The sequence below is a fragment of the Arachis hypogaea genome, chromosome 13 (genome assembly GCF_003086295.3).
Source record: "Arachis hypogaea cultivar Tifrunner chromosome 13, arahy.Tifrunner.gnm2.J5K5, whole genome shotgun sequence".
NCBI lineage: Eukaryota > Viridiplantae > Streptophyta > Magnoliopsida > Fabales > Fabaceae > Arachis > Arachis hypogaea.
Genome location: NC_092048.1, coordinates 133,426,335 through 133,442,667, shown reverse-complemented (window position 1 = coordinate 133,442,667; position 16,333 = coordinate 133,426,335). Strand labels below are relative to the sequence as shown.

Below are 16,333 nucleotides of genomic sequence, written 5' to 3'. Positions count from 1 at the left end.
TTCAACAACAATTTCATAAGAACAACCCTCAACACAAATAAATCAAGCATAATTTTCATACATTATTATTAGATTGGTCTTAAATTTTTTGAAAATTTAGCCGTCGAGAATATATTTGATGCAAATCGAAAACTTTTGGGACAAAATTGAAATAAAATAAAACTTAGAAGTATTTTTGAAACTTTTGCCAAACTTCAAGAACAAAAAATATACTTTACCCAATTTATAATTTTTAATATAAAAGGTAAAACATATAAAATAAGTATACAAAGATCGCGTATATAATATATCGTTCCATGTTATATTATGAATCTCAAATATTTATAGTAATTATCTTTTATGATTTTTTTCCTGGTGTACAGTTTTTTATGATTTTGTCTAAAGCTAGGAGGAGATAGAGGTTTTTTTTTTTTTTTTGATAAAAAAGGAGACAGAGTTATTAGCAGTTGCCCACTTGCCCTAATACAAAACGTCTCAAATTCAAACTCGTCCACAAACTCTACTATTTCTTTGGCCTTGCAGGCTTCACTATTTACTTAAGCCAAAATTTTGAATTCAGCTACATGCTTTTTTTCAGTCTACATCTACGTGGTTATAAACCGAGCCTTTTTTTTATATATACATGAACCGAGTTAAAGGCCCACGAAGAAGAAATAATAAATTTCAAACTAAACAGGATAACAAGTCCAAAAAAAAAAAGAGTAACTAAACGGGATAAAATATTTGTTTAATTCGTTCATATCTATTAAGAAGGAAACTATTTCTTTAGGAGGAATATGTTTGTTTATTGATTTTTTAGGCTTTTAAGTAGTTCTTGATGATCTCTGTAAAAAACAATAGAATAGTTCTTAACAAATACTCAAGCCCATCGTGGGTTGTTGAGTTGGGTCCCGCCCAGTGATTGCTTCCACCGTTTTTTTTAGTGCAATCCAAATTTCAAAGGAAAAAAAATCTATATATGTACAAAACAAAAATCATTATATATGGAAAAAAATTGAACTAAAAATAATTTTATAAAATCTGAATATTTAACCTTTATTCATTTATTAAAAAAAAAATTATTTTCTCCTCTAGGGAGCTCTTTTTCTCTCAATGGGAGAGTCTTCTAAGAACTTCGGATTTTTCTCCAAAAAGGGAGTTATTTTCAACCTTGTTTCAATTGCCAAATCTATATTCTCACATAATCCTCGCTCAACTTGAACCTTCAAAACCACTGGGAAACCTGAAATACACAACTCTTCTTTAGCAACTTACAACATGAACAATATCGAAGAAAAAGTCATCAAACTCAACAAGCCTGGAGAACTGGGATATAAGAAAGAATGCTTAAATGTGGTAGGTAAGTTAATAAGTGACAAGGAGATAAATTTCAAAACATGTAAGAATGCTTTGCTGGGAATGTGGAAAAACCCTCAAGGTGTTGCAATTACAGACATTGGATGGAAGAAGATGTTATTCAGCTTCAAAGACAGGAAAAAAGGGCTGCAGATTATTCGGAATGGACCATGGAATGTCAAAAGAAACATGGTCAATCTCATATTATGGAGGGGGGCGAATCAGTTTTTGAAGTTGACCATGACTTCATGAAATTTTGGATTCAAGTGCGTGGCATTCCACATGACTTCATGGATAAAGAGACAGATATTCTTATCGGCGAAATGTTAGGAGTCTTGTCCAAGCTGAAGATCCAAAAGTAGATGGAGTCCTTAGGAGACCATATCTAAGAATCAGGGTTAGCATCAATATCACCAAGGCTCTACCTACAAGATTCTGGTTAGATAGAGAGAAGTTGCCACAATTGTGGGTCTTTTTCAAGTATGAGAGGCTGCTGGACAGCTATTGTTTCAATTGTGGTATATTAGGGCATGAGAAGAAAACATGCAAAAATTCAACAGTCATGGCATGCTAGGATCAAACAAAGAAGAAATACTCACCGGGACTGGGAGTAAGCCAGTGACGACCAGGTCCAACCATGGGAGGAGGCATCTCAAAACAACAAGGATGGAGAGAGGAATGGGAGGAGCAGGCACGTGAGCAACTAAACCCTGATAGAGAGAGTGGTGAAGAACAAAGCTCTAAGGAGAGTAGGATTAGGGATGAGCGAGTACTGTAGCAGAAAATCTGGGAGAAAAGTGTCTGGGAAAACCAAATGAGGAGAGAAGAAGAGATGGCAGATGCAGAAGAGCAGGTAGAAGAAGTACTGAAAATCCCTGATTTTTAGGAAGAGAGGGATACGCAGCGTAACCTAGGAGCAGCCTATAAACTCAGCAATCTCATTAAGGAGATAAGAGAGAGGAACAACGAGTGGGCCAATAACAAAAAGGCCCAGAAGGGAGAAAGGAGGTATGAGGTGCAGAAATCAGGTGAAAACGGACAAATAAGGGATATTGGGCCCAACATAAAGGCTTTACATCAGCAAGCATGGAATGTTGAAGGAAATGGGCTGAATAATTATATAACTGAAGAAGAAGAAGTGAACAGCTATAAAATGGAAGATTGGAAGTTGGGCCCGGAAAAAAAAAGAAAAAGAAACCATAGGCTAGGAATTAAAAAGACTTATGTTGGCAAGAACGAGGGACAAACAAGCGTGTGAAGCCAGAACAGAGGGAAAGGAAAATCAAGAACTGCTGAAGGGTGGAACGGAGGAGAATGCTTTAAGAAAGCTATCCAAGGAAGCTCAGAATGGAGAACATGAATTTGTGGGTCAGCATGTCAAGCCAGGTGAGAAAGTCTACTATGTAGAGTTAGCAAGCGATGAAGATGAAGATAAAGGAACGGAAGTACAGACAGATTGGGAAACGCGACTAGCTAAGAAGTTGGAATTGAAGCTAAACTTGAAAAGAAAACGAGAAAACAAACAGGTTCCACTGCTAATATACAGGGAATGGAAGGAGGAGCAAGAGGACAGGGAACCCAAGAAGTTAGAACTCCGGGGCTTGTCCGGTGGACTATGTTTGTTATGAACATCTAATACTAATATCGATGTTTACGAGTGGTGTGATAACTATATTAAAGCTAGTATTAACATTAATAATGTTCTGAAATGGCAGGGCGTTTTTGTGTATGGTAACCCAGTTTTCCAAAAGCGAAGGAAACTATGGCAGGAGCTTACGGTAAGTAATAGGAGCAGGGAAGAACCTCAAGCTTATTTGGGGGACTTTAACAATATTCTAAGTCAAGACAAAAAGGTAGGCATTCATCCACAACTAATAATTTATTTAGATACATTTAGAAGGTTTGTAGATGATAATGGTTTAATGGATATTGACCTTAAAAGAAGTAGGTACACATGGTACAACAATCCAAAAAACAACTTTATCACTAGGGAAAGACTAGATAGGGTGTTAGTAAATTGGAAATGGCTGCATATATACCAGAATGTTATCCTAAAAGCTGCTCCGACAATAAGTTTGGACCATTGTGCCTTAATTTTGGAAACACAACCACGAGATCGGATAAAAAAAGAATTCAGGTTTGAGGCCTTTTGGACAGAGCATGAGGAGTGCAAAGAGGTAATTAGGAGGAGTTGACAGCAGGATGATGGAAAAGAAACTGTTGCAATCAATTTACTAAAAAGAGAAGCAGATGCAAAAGGGAGTTAACGGAGTGGAGCAGAAGAAAGTTTAAAAGAGTAAATAAAGAAATAGAAAAAAAGGAAAGTGGGTTACATCAAATACAAGAGGGCGATATGACGGATAGAGATCAAAGAAGAGAGAGAACTGAAGAACCATATATCAAATCTTTGGAAACAAGAAGAAAAATATTGAGGGCAAAGATCAAGGTTGAAATGGTTAAAATGGGGCGACAAAAACACAGCCTTCTTTCATGCAACAACCATACAGAGAATAACAAGGAATAGAATTGACAAATTGAAAGATGAGGCAGGACATTGGATACAAGGAGAAGTAGACATAATGAGGTTAGTAGAAACACATTTTACTAAGCTGTTTACTTCTGAAGGGGATAGGAACCTGGAATAGTGCATAAGAGATATACCAACGAGGGTCACTAGAGAGATGAATGATGAGCTAATGGCAAAGATCAAAGACGAGGAAATTAAGGACGCAGTCTTTAGTATGGGAAGCTTAAAAGCTTCGAGGCCAGATGGTTTAAACAGACTATTCTTCTAACAGCATTGGGATATTCTGATTAAAGAAGTGTGTGGTGTGGTGAGACAGATTTTTGAAGACGGTAGCTTACTAGAGGACTTAGGAGAAACAATTGTTGTTTTGATTCCCAAAGTGAGTCAACCGGAAAGCCTGAATCACCTCAGACCCATCAACTGTTGTAATTTCATATATAAGATTGTAACAAGGGTCTTGGTTGGAAGGTTAAGGAAAGTGCTAGATGTCATCATATCTCCAGTTCAGAGCGCTTTTATAAAAGGAAGACTCATACAGGATAATATAGTAGTAGTACAGGAAGTGTTTCACAAATTAAATAGAAAAGGAAATCATGGAAGTAATGACATAGCCATCAAATTGGATATGAATAGGGCATACGATAAATTGGAACGGAATTTTCTGCAAAGGATCATGGAAAAGTTCGATTTTAGTAAAGAATGGGTGAAGTTGATGATAAGCTGCGTGAAAAATTCTACTTATAGATTTATAATTAATGGAAAATTGTCAACCAAGATCTACCCTCAAAGAGGTCTCAGACAAGGAGATCCTCTATCGCCCTATCTCTTTATCTTGGCAGCAGAAAGTTTTACTGTTCTCATGGAAAAGGCGTTGAGGGATAATCTTATTTCAGGAATAAGGTTAGCTCCAACTGCACCGGTCATAACTCATCTATTATTCGCTGATGATTGTATTATTTTTGCAGGTACGCAAAAAGACGAGATTTATCAACTAATTCAGATCATAAAAAAATATACGGAGGCATCAGGACAAATAATTAATACTGAGAAATTCGGACTGATTTTTGGAACTCAGGTATCTATCCAGAGGAGGGTAAACATTGAAGAGATCACCGGAATGGCGTCGTGGGAAGATTCTGGAAGATACCTAGGGTTACCAGCGAGATGAGGAAGATCCAAGAACAAGGCGCTAGAGTGGATACAAGAGAAGATTCTAGACAAAATGCAAGGATGGAAAGAGAAACTATTAAATCAAGCTGGAAAGGAGGTTTTGATATGACTTAGGCATTTCAGGTGGAGTCACCTCCATGGATCCTTTTCTGAAGAAATTCTTCCCTGATGTGTACGCAAAGGAGCACAACATTAAGCCCACTGATAACCAATATTGTAAATTTGATAGCCAAGTGCTCACACTCTTCACTTCCTCTCTCTATTTGGCTGCTCTTGTGGACTCAATCTTTGCATCCAAGGTAACTCGAGCCTTCGGTAGGCACCTCACCATGATCTCCGCCAGTGTTCTCTTTCTCGCCGGTGCAGCTTTGAACGGCTTCGCCCAGCAAGTTTTGATGCTTATTGTTTGGCTGCATGTTGCTAGGTTTTGGAATCGGAAGTGCCAATCAGGTACTACTACTAATAATAATTATCTGTGTGATGTTTCTTCCTAATTCATAATAATCATTACATGTTTTTATTCGTTGATAGTCTGTGCCGATCTACGTGTCCGAGGTTGCTCCATACAAATACAGAGGAGCACTTAACATGTTGTTTCAATTGGCAATCACCATTGGCATTTTTGTTGCCAATATTCTGAACTACCTTTTTGCCAAGATGGAGAACGGCGAAGGGTGGCACTATAGCTTAGGTTTGGCAAGGGTCCCTGCAATAATGATCATCATCGGTGCAATGTTTCTTCCTGACTCACCAAACTCGTTGATCGAGCGTGGACAAGCTGAGAAGGCCAAGGAGGAACTAATCAAGATTCGTGGAACCAATGATGTTGACGAGGAGTTTAAGGATCTTGTTGCTGCCAGTGAAGCCTCCAAACAGGTCAAGCATCCTTGGTCTTCTTTGCTCAAAAGTGAGTACAGGCCTCACCTCACCATGGCCATAGCCATTCCCTTCTTCCAACAACTCACTGGCATGAATGTCATCACATTCTATGCTCCTGTTTTGTTCAAAACTATTGGCTTTGGTGGAACTGCTTCCCTTATGTCTGCCATGATTACCGGAGATTGTAACGCCCTTGCCACCCTTGTTTCCATCTTTACCGTTGACAAGGTTGGCAGACGAAAGCTTTTTCTCGAAGGTGGTGCTCAAATGTTTATCTGTCAGGTATATTAGTTACATGTGATTCATCAACTAAAATAAAATTTTCATTATTAATATTATTGTTGGTATATATATAAGTTTAATTTGTTGTGTATGTGTGTATGTATAGCTTGTGATCGCAGCTGCAATAGGTAGCAAATTTGGAACAGATGGAAACCCTGGAGTTCTTCCCAAGTGGTTTGCCTTAACTGTTGTGGTATTCATATGTATTTACATGGCGGGATTTGCATGGTCGTGGGGTCCACTAGGATGGTTGGTACCCAGTGAAATATTCCCGCTTGAAGTTCGATCGGCGGCTCAGAGCGTCAACGTTTCAGTTAATATGATCTTCACCTTTGCCATTGCCCAAGTTTTCACTGCGATGTTGTGCCATATGAAGTTCGGGCTCTTCATCTTCTTTGCATTCTTTGTGATTGTTATGAGTATCTTTATCTACAAGTTCTTGCCAGAAACAAAGAGTGTTCCCATTGAAGAAATTTCTCTTGTGTGGGAGAATCATCCATATTATAACGAATTCGTCAAGTCCTCTGCTCAAAAGAAAAAAATTGCTGCTCCATATTCTCAAGTTTAGGATTCCATAAATTAGGGGTGCACATGGGCCGGGTGAAGCCGAGTTTGATGTGACCCAGACCCAACCCGAAATATACACCGGGTCTATTTATTAGACCCGAACCCGACCCTAGACTCGATGAAACCAATACACTTTCGGGCCACAATTATACCGGGTGAAAACCGGGTGAAAACCGGGCCGTTAACATTAAATTACGTTGATACCTTCTTGTAAGCTAGCATGTAAAAATATCCAAATTTCTAAGACTCCAACCATTATTTAACATGGTAAAATTCACTTAGAAAAATATAACAAGAACCAACCCTTCTTTAAAATTAAAGCATAACCACAATCAATACTAAAGCAAAACCACAATCAATACTAATATTGTCTAATAATACCAAATTTTTAAATCAATACAAATAACACAATATTATGCATTAGTCTAAAGTCTTATGAATTCTAAACATAAAACATTAACTTTTAGTCTTATAATGACTAATAACAAAAAATATTAAGGTTTACAATACTTAAATTCCACACAAGAATAGTCATGATCCATCACTAATAACACAAAATATTAATTGTGTATGATGACCGGGCCACCGGGCCGACTTCGGGTGACCCGAGCTATGGCCCGGACCCGACCCGAAATAATGACCGGATCTATTTTTGAGACCCTTACCCGGCCCTAAACCCGATGAAATCACACCAAATTAGCCCCTAAAGTGTTCGGGACCGGGCCGGGCCTTCAGGCCGGACCGGGTCTGTGCACCCCTACCATAAATATTCTTTAAGATCTTATACAAAAAAATAAAAATAATAATTAATTAAATAGTATGTCTTTTTTTTTTTACCAAAGATAGGAGACTCGAACCTGTTAATTAAGTATGTGGAGATTATGCCATTCGAACTATAACTCATTGGCTAAATAGTATGTCCATTATCTATTATTTTTAATTAATCAATTAAATAGTATAACTATCATCTACTATTTTCAATTAATTATTACAATTAGTATATATTCACTATTTATTTATTACTCATATAAAATTATATAAAAAAATCAATGATCAATTGAATTCGCATTGATAATATTATTTTTTAGATAACTTTTTTATTATATTTTATATAAATTTGTTAAAAAAAAGTGACGTTGTCAAAATAAAAATATGATTATCTCTTATAAATAAATTATTTTTTTTTTCCTTCTCAAACCAAACTTTACTTAGAGTCTGGTTGTTTTTTTTTTTTTTACAATCATGGAATATTCCTAATAATATTTAACTGATAATATGCAGTTATTTATCTTTTTCTAAGGCAAAATGCATAAATAAATAAAGTAGAATTTAAATTACTCAATTACAACATTCGGATAATGATTATATTTTTTGAACTGATAAAGAAATAAAAGATAAACAAAAAGATAAAGATTCAAACGGAATAAAAAAAGATAAATTGAAATTAAAATAGAAACAAAAAGGATATGTTGAAATTGAATACAAAGAAAATTATTCTACTCTCTACCCAATTTCTTGACGCAACAAGAAAGGGACTCTTGAGCCTAACTTGTCAACGCCTTAGTTTGGAAATTGAATCGAATGACTTCTCAATCTTCTATGCAACAATAAAGACTTCTCAACTTCAATTGTCCACACCATGGTTTTATTACGAAACCAAAAGAAAATTTTAAACCTCTAAATCATTCTATACTACGACTACCCTCGTTTATGAGATATTTATAACCTCTTATTAGGTTAAAATATAGAAAAGCTCTAAACTCACAAACATAAACCCCAATCTAATAATTAAATATACAAAATCAAAATACATCAAATTAAATTAAAACATTCTAAAAATATAAACTAATATCTTTTAAATAACACTTGAACTCTTCATATTACGAACATTTAAAACATGTATCAAAACTTGTTTTAATTATATAAATTATTATAGAGTATAGAAATTTTAAAATTTATACATAAACTATTACAAATTATCGCAATTTATACTTATATTAAATTGTAAATAGACCGCTAGAGACTAAAAGAGTTTTTACATAAAATAAATAGCAAAATAAAAAACTACATGGAAGGGAATCGCAGATTCACATCCATTAAGTTAAATCATATCCTGACCCAAATCATAAACCAGGCCCAAATTAAGTTAAAAGGCTCAATCCATCAAATTGGCCTTCACCACTTATCCGACCTTCTTCAAGAGGTCGGGTTCGACGTAAGCAGGCACTTAACACTTATCTAAGTGAATAACTACCTCCATTAATCTCTCTCCCACTTCCAGAAGGGAGATCCCAGAAACCCTAAGATAAAGAGACGGTTATCCACCATCAGAAGTGGAACTACTTCAGCGTGGTTATTGGCTCGTCTCCTATAAATACCCTGACACACTCTGGTACATCTAGGTTCCAATACACTTACACCTGCTTAACCCTTTGCTGACTTAGGCATTGGAGTGTCTTGCAGGTACCACCTCCCACCTTTCCAAACACACAACTCAGACGGCGGCTCGCTGACGTAGGATAACTCGGAGGCCACCTTCCTTCAACGTTTGGGCCTTCCATTCGAGCCCAATCATTCGGTTTTAGGTAAGCCCCGGAACATTGGCGCCATTACCGGGAACCTGGAGCTCAACCCTTGATAATGGTGGATGATCAACATCTAGAAGGATAAATTGCGTCCAACTTCAGAAAAAAAAAATGGAGGCCTCTTGGAAAACAAGTTACAACGACGAAGCGAATCAGAGAGCCAACTCCAAAAAGAGCTTCTCAATAGAAGAGAGATTGAAGATAAACCAAGAAAACTGTAATCCGAGCCAAGGGAAAAAGAAAGTTAGGATGACAAAGACTTAGTCTTCATTGAAGGGGACGATCTTTTCTTTAAAGAGGTCATACGCGCAAAGGTCCCAAGAAATTTCCAACATCCCAACGTAGATTCCTGTGGTAGATCTACTGATCAACATAACCATCTGAGCAATTGCAAAGAAGTCTCCAGATCAAAAAATACTGTACAAAATCCGACATCTTTTCGAGCTCACAGAGAAAAGGTCGACCTCTTTCAAAGGTTAAACTCTACAATGAGGTCAAAAATCTCCAAGCTTACAAAGGAAATTTTGACCTCTTTTAGAGCTCATACAGAAAAGCCCGACCTCTTTTAAAGGTCAAACTCTACACTGAGATCAAAAACCTCCAGGCTGATAAAGAAAAATATGACCTCTTTTTGGCTTTTATGAAAAAAAATCTGACCTCTTTCATGATCAACTCTACAAAGAGGTCGAAAACCTCGAAGCTTACGTGAAAGAAAAATCCGACCTCTTCTAGGAATCCAAGCTTATGAAGAAAATCTGACCTCTTCTGAGGATTCAAGTCTACAAATAAAAATCCAATCTCTTTAAAAGCTCACAATGAAAAATCTAACCTCTTTTAAAGGTCAGACTTTACAACAAGGTCGGATAAGCTTAGAGCTTACAAAGAAATTCTGACCGCTTTCTCGAGGTATGACTTCAAGAGCCAAATCCCAAGCATAAATGGCTATAAGGAGGTCATACGAAGAATTTTTCAACTGGCGACCTTGTCCTGATCCAAAATGACATCGAGCCAAAATCGGACGAAGAAAAGCCAACACCAAAATGAAGAGATCCCAACAAAGTCACTTAAGACTTGGAAAAGAACTACTACAACATATCCGACTTACTCGAAAATGATCTACCTAGATTGTACCATGTCTACAACAAAAGAAATACTACAGCTAGAAAGCGCACCTTACTCCCTAATGCACACTTTTTCTGACTTTAAGTGACGAAATCCAAAGTGGTGTAAGAAGTTATAAATGTAAATCGTGGTCCGACCTCATTAAGCCACTTGTACTAAAACAAGATGGCAAGGGGCAAACCTAAAATGAATCGCAAAAATAACTTGAGGACAGCGTGATCATAATCAAACATCAACACGAAGATAATGTAACCCGACCTCACAATAATTTGTTTAAAACAAATTGAAAAAGGATGGTGGTTTGTAAGAATGCCTCCTCAATCCAAGAGATAAGTATCCGACCTTACTATATCGACACAACAAGTATAAAACAAGTTACCTAACCTCCCAGAAAGAGAGTCCAAAATAACTTGTAAAAATCACATAGCAACAAATAGTAAGATTCAAGAATGACATGACTAATTGCTTGAGCCTGACTTCATAAAGTTCGACCTCGAGCAGGGGCACAATTCATGCACTGGCTTATTATGAGAGCCAAGTCCAAAATTATTAAAAATCCAATCAACAATCTACAAAGATTAAGAGACCAGATCTACTTTGGCAGTTATGCTCGACTTAATATACCCGACTTGTATCCAGAGTTCAAAACTTACTCTCGACCTTATCCGTCTGATTTGGTGTGTAGAATCTTAACTACACCTACAAATATTCCAAACAAAGTGCACCTTCGCCGTAGAAGCAAGGAAATTTTTGGGGTTCATGCTCACCAAAAGGGGGCATCGAAGCTAACTCGACCTGCTTAAAAGGAAGCTCGACTTCACATGGACTGAGGAATTTGAACAAGTCTTTCAAGAATTCATACAATTCTTGTCTCACCCTTCAATTCTTACCCAACCTGAAATGGGAGAATAACTCGTTCTATATTTAGCTATGGCTGACAAAGCAGTAGCCTCTGCCTTATTCAGAGAAGATGATGATGGGGAAAAGCTTGCCTACTTCACCAATAAGGTACTACAAAGAGCTTAGCTCATCTATTAGAAATTGAGAAAGTTGCATATGCTTTGGTCCTGGTATCCTAGAGATTGTGGTCCCACTTTCAAGCTCAAACGATCAAAACCCGAATCAATCAGTCCATGAAGCATATCCTTCAAAAAAATGGATAGTGCAGGGCAGATGCTACAGTGAGATATGGAGCTATTCGAGTTCAATTTGAAGCACGAAGCTCGGGCAGTGATCAAGTCACATTACTTGGCCGACTTCCTTACGGAAAGAACAAAAAGGGAGCTCCATGATGAGCGGATAATTTATACGCTTTTTGACATTGTTTTTAGTATATTTTTAGTAGGATCTAGTTACTTTTAGGGATGTTTTCATTAGTTTTTATGTTAAATTCACATTTCTGGACTTTACTATGAGTCTGTGTATTTTTCTGTGATTTCAGGTATTTTCTGGCTGAAATTGAGGGACTTGAGCAGAAATCAGATTCAGAGGTTGAAGAAGGACTGCTGATGTTGTTGGATTCTGACCTCCCTGCACTCAAAGTGGATTTTCTGGAGCTACAAAACTCGAAATGGCGCGCTCCCAATTGCGTTGGAAAGTAGACATCCAGGGCTTTCCAGAAATGTATAATAGTTCATACTTTGGCCAAGAATAGATGACGTAAACTGGCGTTCAACGCCAGCTTTCTACCCAAATCTGGCGTCCAGCGCCAGAAAAGGAGCCAAAACCAGAGTTGAACGCCCAAACTGGCACAAAAGCTGGCGTTCAACTCCAAGAAGGACCTCTACACGTGCAGCACTCAAGCTCAGCCCAAACACACACCAAGTGGGCCCCAGAAGTGGATTTATGCATCAATTACTTACTCATGTAAACCCTAGTAGCTAGTTTATTATAAATAGGACCTCTTACTATTGTAGTAGACATCTTTGGTCTCAGTTTTAATCCATTGTTCATCTTAGGAGACTATTGATCATGTTTTAAGGGGCTGGCCATCTCGGCCATGCCTAGACCTATCACTTATATATTTTCAACGGTAGAGTTTCTACACTCCATAGATTAAGGTGTGGAGCTCTGCTGTTCCTCAAAGATTAATGCAAAGTACTACTATTTTCTATTCAATTCTTCTTATTTTGCTTCTAAGATATCCATTCACACCCAAGAACGTGATGAAGGTGATGATTATGTGTGACGCTCATCATCCTTCTCCCTTATGAACACGTGCCTGACAAATACTTCCGTTCTACATGAAATAAGCTAGAATGAATATCTCTTAGATCTCCCAACCAGAATCTTCGTGGCGTAAGCTAGAATGATGGCGGCATTCAAGAGAATCCGGAAGGTCTAAACCTTGTCTGTGGTATTCCGAGTAGGATTCAATGATTGAATGACTGTGACGAGCTCCTAACTCGCGATTGCAGGGCTTTAGTGACAGACGCAAAAGGATAGTAAATCCTATTCCAGCATGATCGAGAACCGACAGATGAATAGCCGTGCCGTGACAGGGTGCGTGAGCATATTATTCACTGAGAGGATAAGATGAAGCCGTTGGCAAGGGTGATGCCTCCAGACGATTAGCCGTGCCGTGACAGGGCATTGGATCATTTTCCCGAGAGATGACCGAAAGTAGCCATTGACAGTGGTGATGTATCACATAAAGCCAGCCATGGAAAGGAGTAAGACTGATTGGATGAAGATAGCAGGAAAGCAGAGGTTCAGAGGAACGAAAGCATCTCCATTCGCTTATCTGAAATTCCTACCAATGAATTACATAAGTATCTCTATCCCTATTTTATTATATAATATTCGAAAACACCATTATCACTTTATATCTGCCTGACTGAGATTTACAAGGTGACCATAGCTTGCTTCATACCAACAATCTCCGTGGGATTCGACCCTTACTCACGTAAGGTATTACTTGGACGACCCAGTGCACTTGCTGGTTAGTTGTATCGAAGTTGTGAACCATGGTATTGGCACCATGTTCTTGGCGCCATTGCCAGGGAAAGAAAGAGCCATGAATTTTACATAATTAAAGTGTAATCACGATTACGCGTACCAAGTTGCTCATGTTGCCAGGGATTGTTCGAGCCTGGACATCACAATTTCGTGCACCAAGTTTTTGGCGCCGTTGCCGGGGATTGTTCGAGTTTGGACAACTGACGGTTCATCTTGTTGCTCAGATTAGGTAATTTTCTTTTTGTTTTCTTTTCAAAAATTTTTCAAAAAAAAAATATTTCTAAAATATTCTCATCTGTTTTCGAAAATAATATAAAAATGTTTTCAAAAATTTTATTCAAAATTTTTAAGAATGAATTCTAGTGTTTCATGAAGCACGTTGAAGCCTGGCTGGCTATAAAGCCATGTCCTATTCCTTTGGGGATGAGTATGTCAGGCATGTCATATCTGAATTACATGCTGAAGCTTGGCTGGCCATTGGCCATGTCTAGTGTTTTGGACCGGAGCTTTCATTGAAAGCTTGGCTGGCTAGTGAGCCATGTCTAATTCCTGGACTGAAGCTTTAGACTAAGAATGCAAGATTCCTGGAATTCATATTAAAAATTTTGGAATCCTTATTTTTCTCTTTCAATTAATTTTTCGAAAAATCCAAAAAAATTAGAAAATCATAAAAAAATCAAAAACAATTTTTGTGCTTCTTGATTGAGTCATGAGTCATGTCATAAGTTTGGTGTCAATTGCATGTGCATCTTGCATTTTTCGAAAATTTCATGCATTCATAGTGTTCTTCATGATCTTCAAGTTGTTCTTGGTAAGTCTTCTTGTTTGATCTTGATGATTTTTTGTTTTGTGTCTTTTCATGTTTATCATATGCATTCTTGAATTCTTAATGCGTAAGCATTAAAGAATTCTAAGTTTGGTGTCTTGCATGTTTTCTTTGCATTAAAAATTTTTCAAAATTATGTCTATGATGTTCATCTTGACATTCATAGTGTTCTTGGTGTTCATCTTGACATTCATAGCATTCTTGCACGCATTCATTGTTTTGATCTAAAAATTTCATGCATTGCATCTTTTTAGTGTTTTTCTCTTGCATCATAAAAATTCAAAAATAAAAAAAAAAATATATCCCTTTTTCTCTCATCAAATTCGAAAATTTGAATTGACTTTTTCAAAAATTTTTAAAATCAAGTTGTTTCTTATAAGTCAAATCAAATTTTCAATTTGAAAATCTTATCTTTTTCAAAATCTTTTTTAAAAATCAAATCTTTTTCAAAATTTTTGGTTATTTTCGAAAATTCCAAAAATATTTTTCAAAAATCTTTTTCTTATTTTTTATCACAAATTTTCGAAAATAACAATAACAATTAATGTTTTGATTCAAAAATTTGAAGTTTGTTACTTGCTTGTTAAGAAAGATTCAAACTTTAAGTTCTAGAATCATATCTTGTGATTTCTTATGAATCAAGTCATTAATTGAGATTTTAAAAATCAAATCTTTTTCAAAATTAGTTTCTAAAATATCTTCTTATCTTATCTTTTTCAAAAATATCTTTTCAAAATATCTTTTCTAACTTCCTAACTTCTTATCTTTTCAAAATTTGTTTCAACTAACTAACTAACTTTTTGTTTGTTTCTTAACTTTTTCAAAACTACCTAACTAACTCTCTCTCTCTCTCTCTCTTTCGAAAATATCTTCCCCCTTTTTCAAAATTTCTTTTTAATTTATTAATTATTTTAATTTTTAATTTTTAAATCTTAATTTTCGAAAATAACTAACATTTTTCAAAAACTATTTTCAAAAATCACTAACTCTTTTTCAAAAATATTTTCGAAAATTCTCCCTCTCCCATCTCATTCTATTTATTCATTCATATCCTAACATCTCATCTCACATCTCTGCCATCCTCACAGTTGTGTTTCTTCCATTATATTACATTCTTTATCTCCTCCTCTTCTTCTACTCACACAGGGATCCCTATACTGTGGTATAAAGGATCTCTATTATTATTATTATTATTTTTCTGTGCCTTCTTCTTTGTCATATGAGCAGGAGCAAGGATAAGAACATTCTTGTGGAAGCAGATCCAGAACCTGAAAGGACTCTGAAGAGAAAATTAAGAGAAGCTAAACTACAACAATCCAGAAATAACCTTTCAGAAATTTTTGAACAGGAAGAGGAGATGGCAGCCGAAAATAATAATAATGTAAGGAAGATGCTTGGTGACTTTACTGCACCTAATTCCAATTTACATGGAAGAAGCATCTCCATTCCTGCCATTGGAGCAAACAACTTTGAGCTGAAACCTCAATTAGTTTCTCTAATGCAGCAGAACTGCAAGTTTCATGGACTTCCATCTGAAGATCCTTTTCAGTTCTTAACTGAATTCTTGCAGATATGTGATACTGTTAAGACTAATGGAGTAGATCCTGAAGTCTACAGGCTCATGCTTTTCCCTTTTGCTGTAAGAGACAGAGCTAGATTATGGTTGGATTCTCAACCCAAAGACAACCTGAACTCTTGGGATAAGCTGGTCACGGCTTTCTTAGCCAAGTACTTTCCTCCTCAAAAGCTGAGCAAGCTTAGAGCTGATGTTCAAACCTTCAGACAGAAAGAAGGTGAATCCCTCTATGAAGCTTGGGAAAGATACAAACAGTTGACCAAAAAGTGTCCTTCTGACATGCTTTCAGAATGGACCATCCTGGATATATTCTATGATGGTTTATCTGAGCTATTAAAGATGTCACTGGACACTTCTGCAGGTGGATCCATTCACCTAAAGAAAACGCCTGCAGAAGCTCAAGAACTCATTGACATGGTTGCTAATAACCAGTTCATGTACACTTTTGAAAGGAATCCTGTGAGTAATGGGACGCCTATGAAGAAGGGAGTTCTTGAAGTTGATAC

The 16,333-nt window shown here is 36.7% G+C and overlaps 1 protein-coding gene and 1 non-coding gene across 2 annotated transcripts; one reads left to right on the top strand and one right to left on the bottom strand.

Annotated features, from left to right (window-relative positions):
• The first annotated feature begins 5,567 nt into the window (after positions 1 to 5,567).
• Positions 5,568 to 6,761, top strand: LOC112735476 (sugar carrier protein C-like). The gene is made up of 2 exons (XM_025785011.2): positions 5,568 to 6,193; positions 6,300 to 6,761. Exons 1-2 carry the CDS (start codon positions 5,621 to 5,623, stop codon positions 6,759 to 6,761), a joined length of 1,035 nt encoding a protein of 344 aa, XP_025640796.2. The 5' UTR covers positions 5,568 to 5,620.
• Positions 6,762 to 16,004: 9,243 nt separating this feature from the next.
• On the bottom strand, positions 16,005 to 16,112 carry LOC112738875 (small nucleolar RNA R71). The gene has a single exon (XR_003169827.1). It is a non-coding gene; the product is annotated as a small nucleolar RNA R71 (small nucleolar RNA).
• Between the last annotated feature and the right edge of the window lie 221 nt (positions 16,113 to 16,333).

Coding starts and splice junctions, on each gene's coding strand:
- LOC112735476 (XM_025785011.2), top strand. CDS start 5,621: ATGTTGTTTCAATTGGCAATCACCATTGGCATTTTTGTTGCCAATATT. Junction 6,194..6,299: donor CTCAAATGTTTATCTGTCAG/GTATATTAGTTA, acceptor GTGTATGTATAG/CTTGTGATCGCAGCTGCAAT.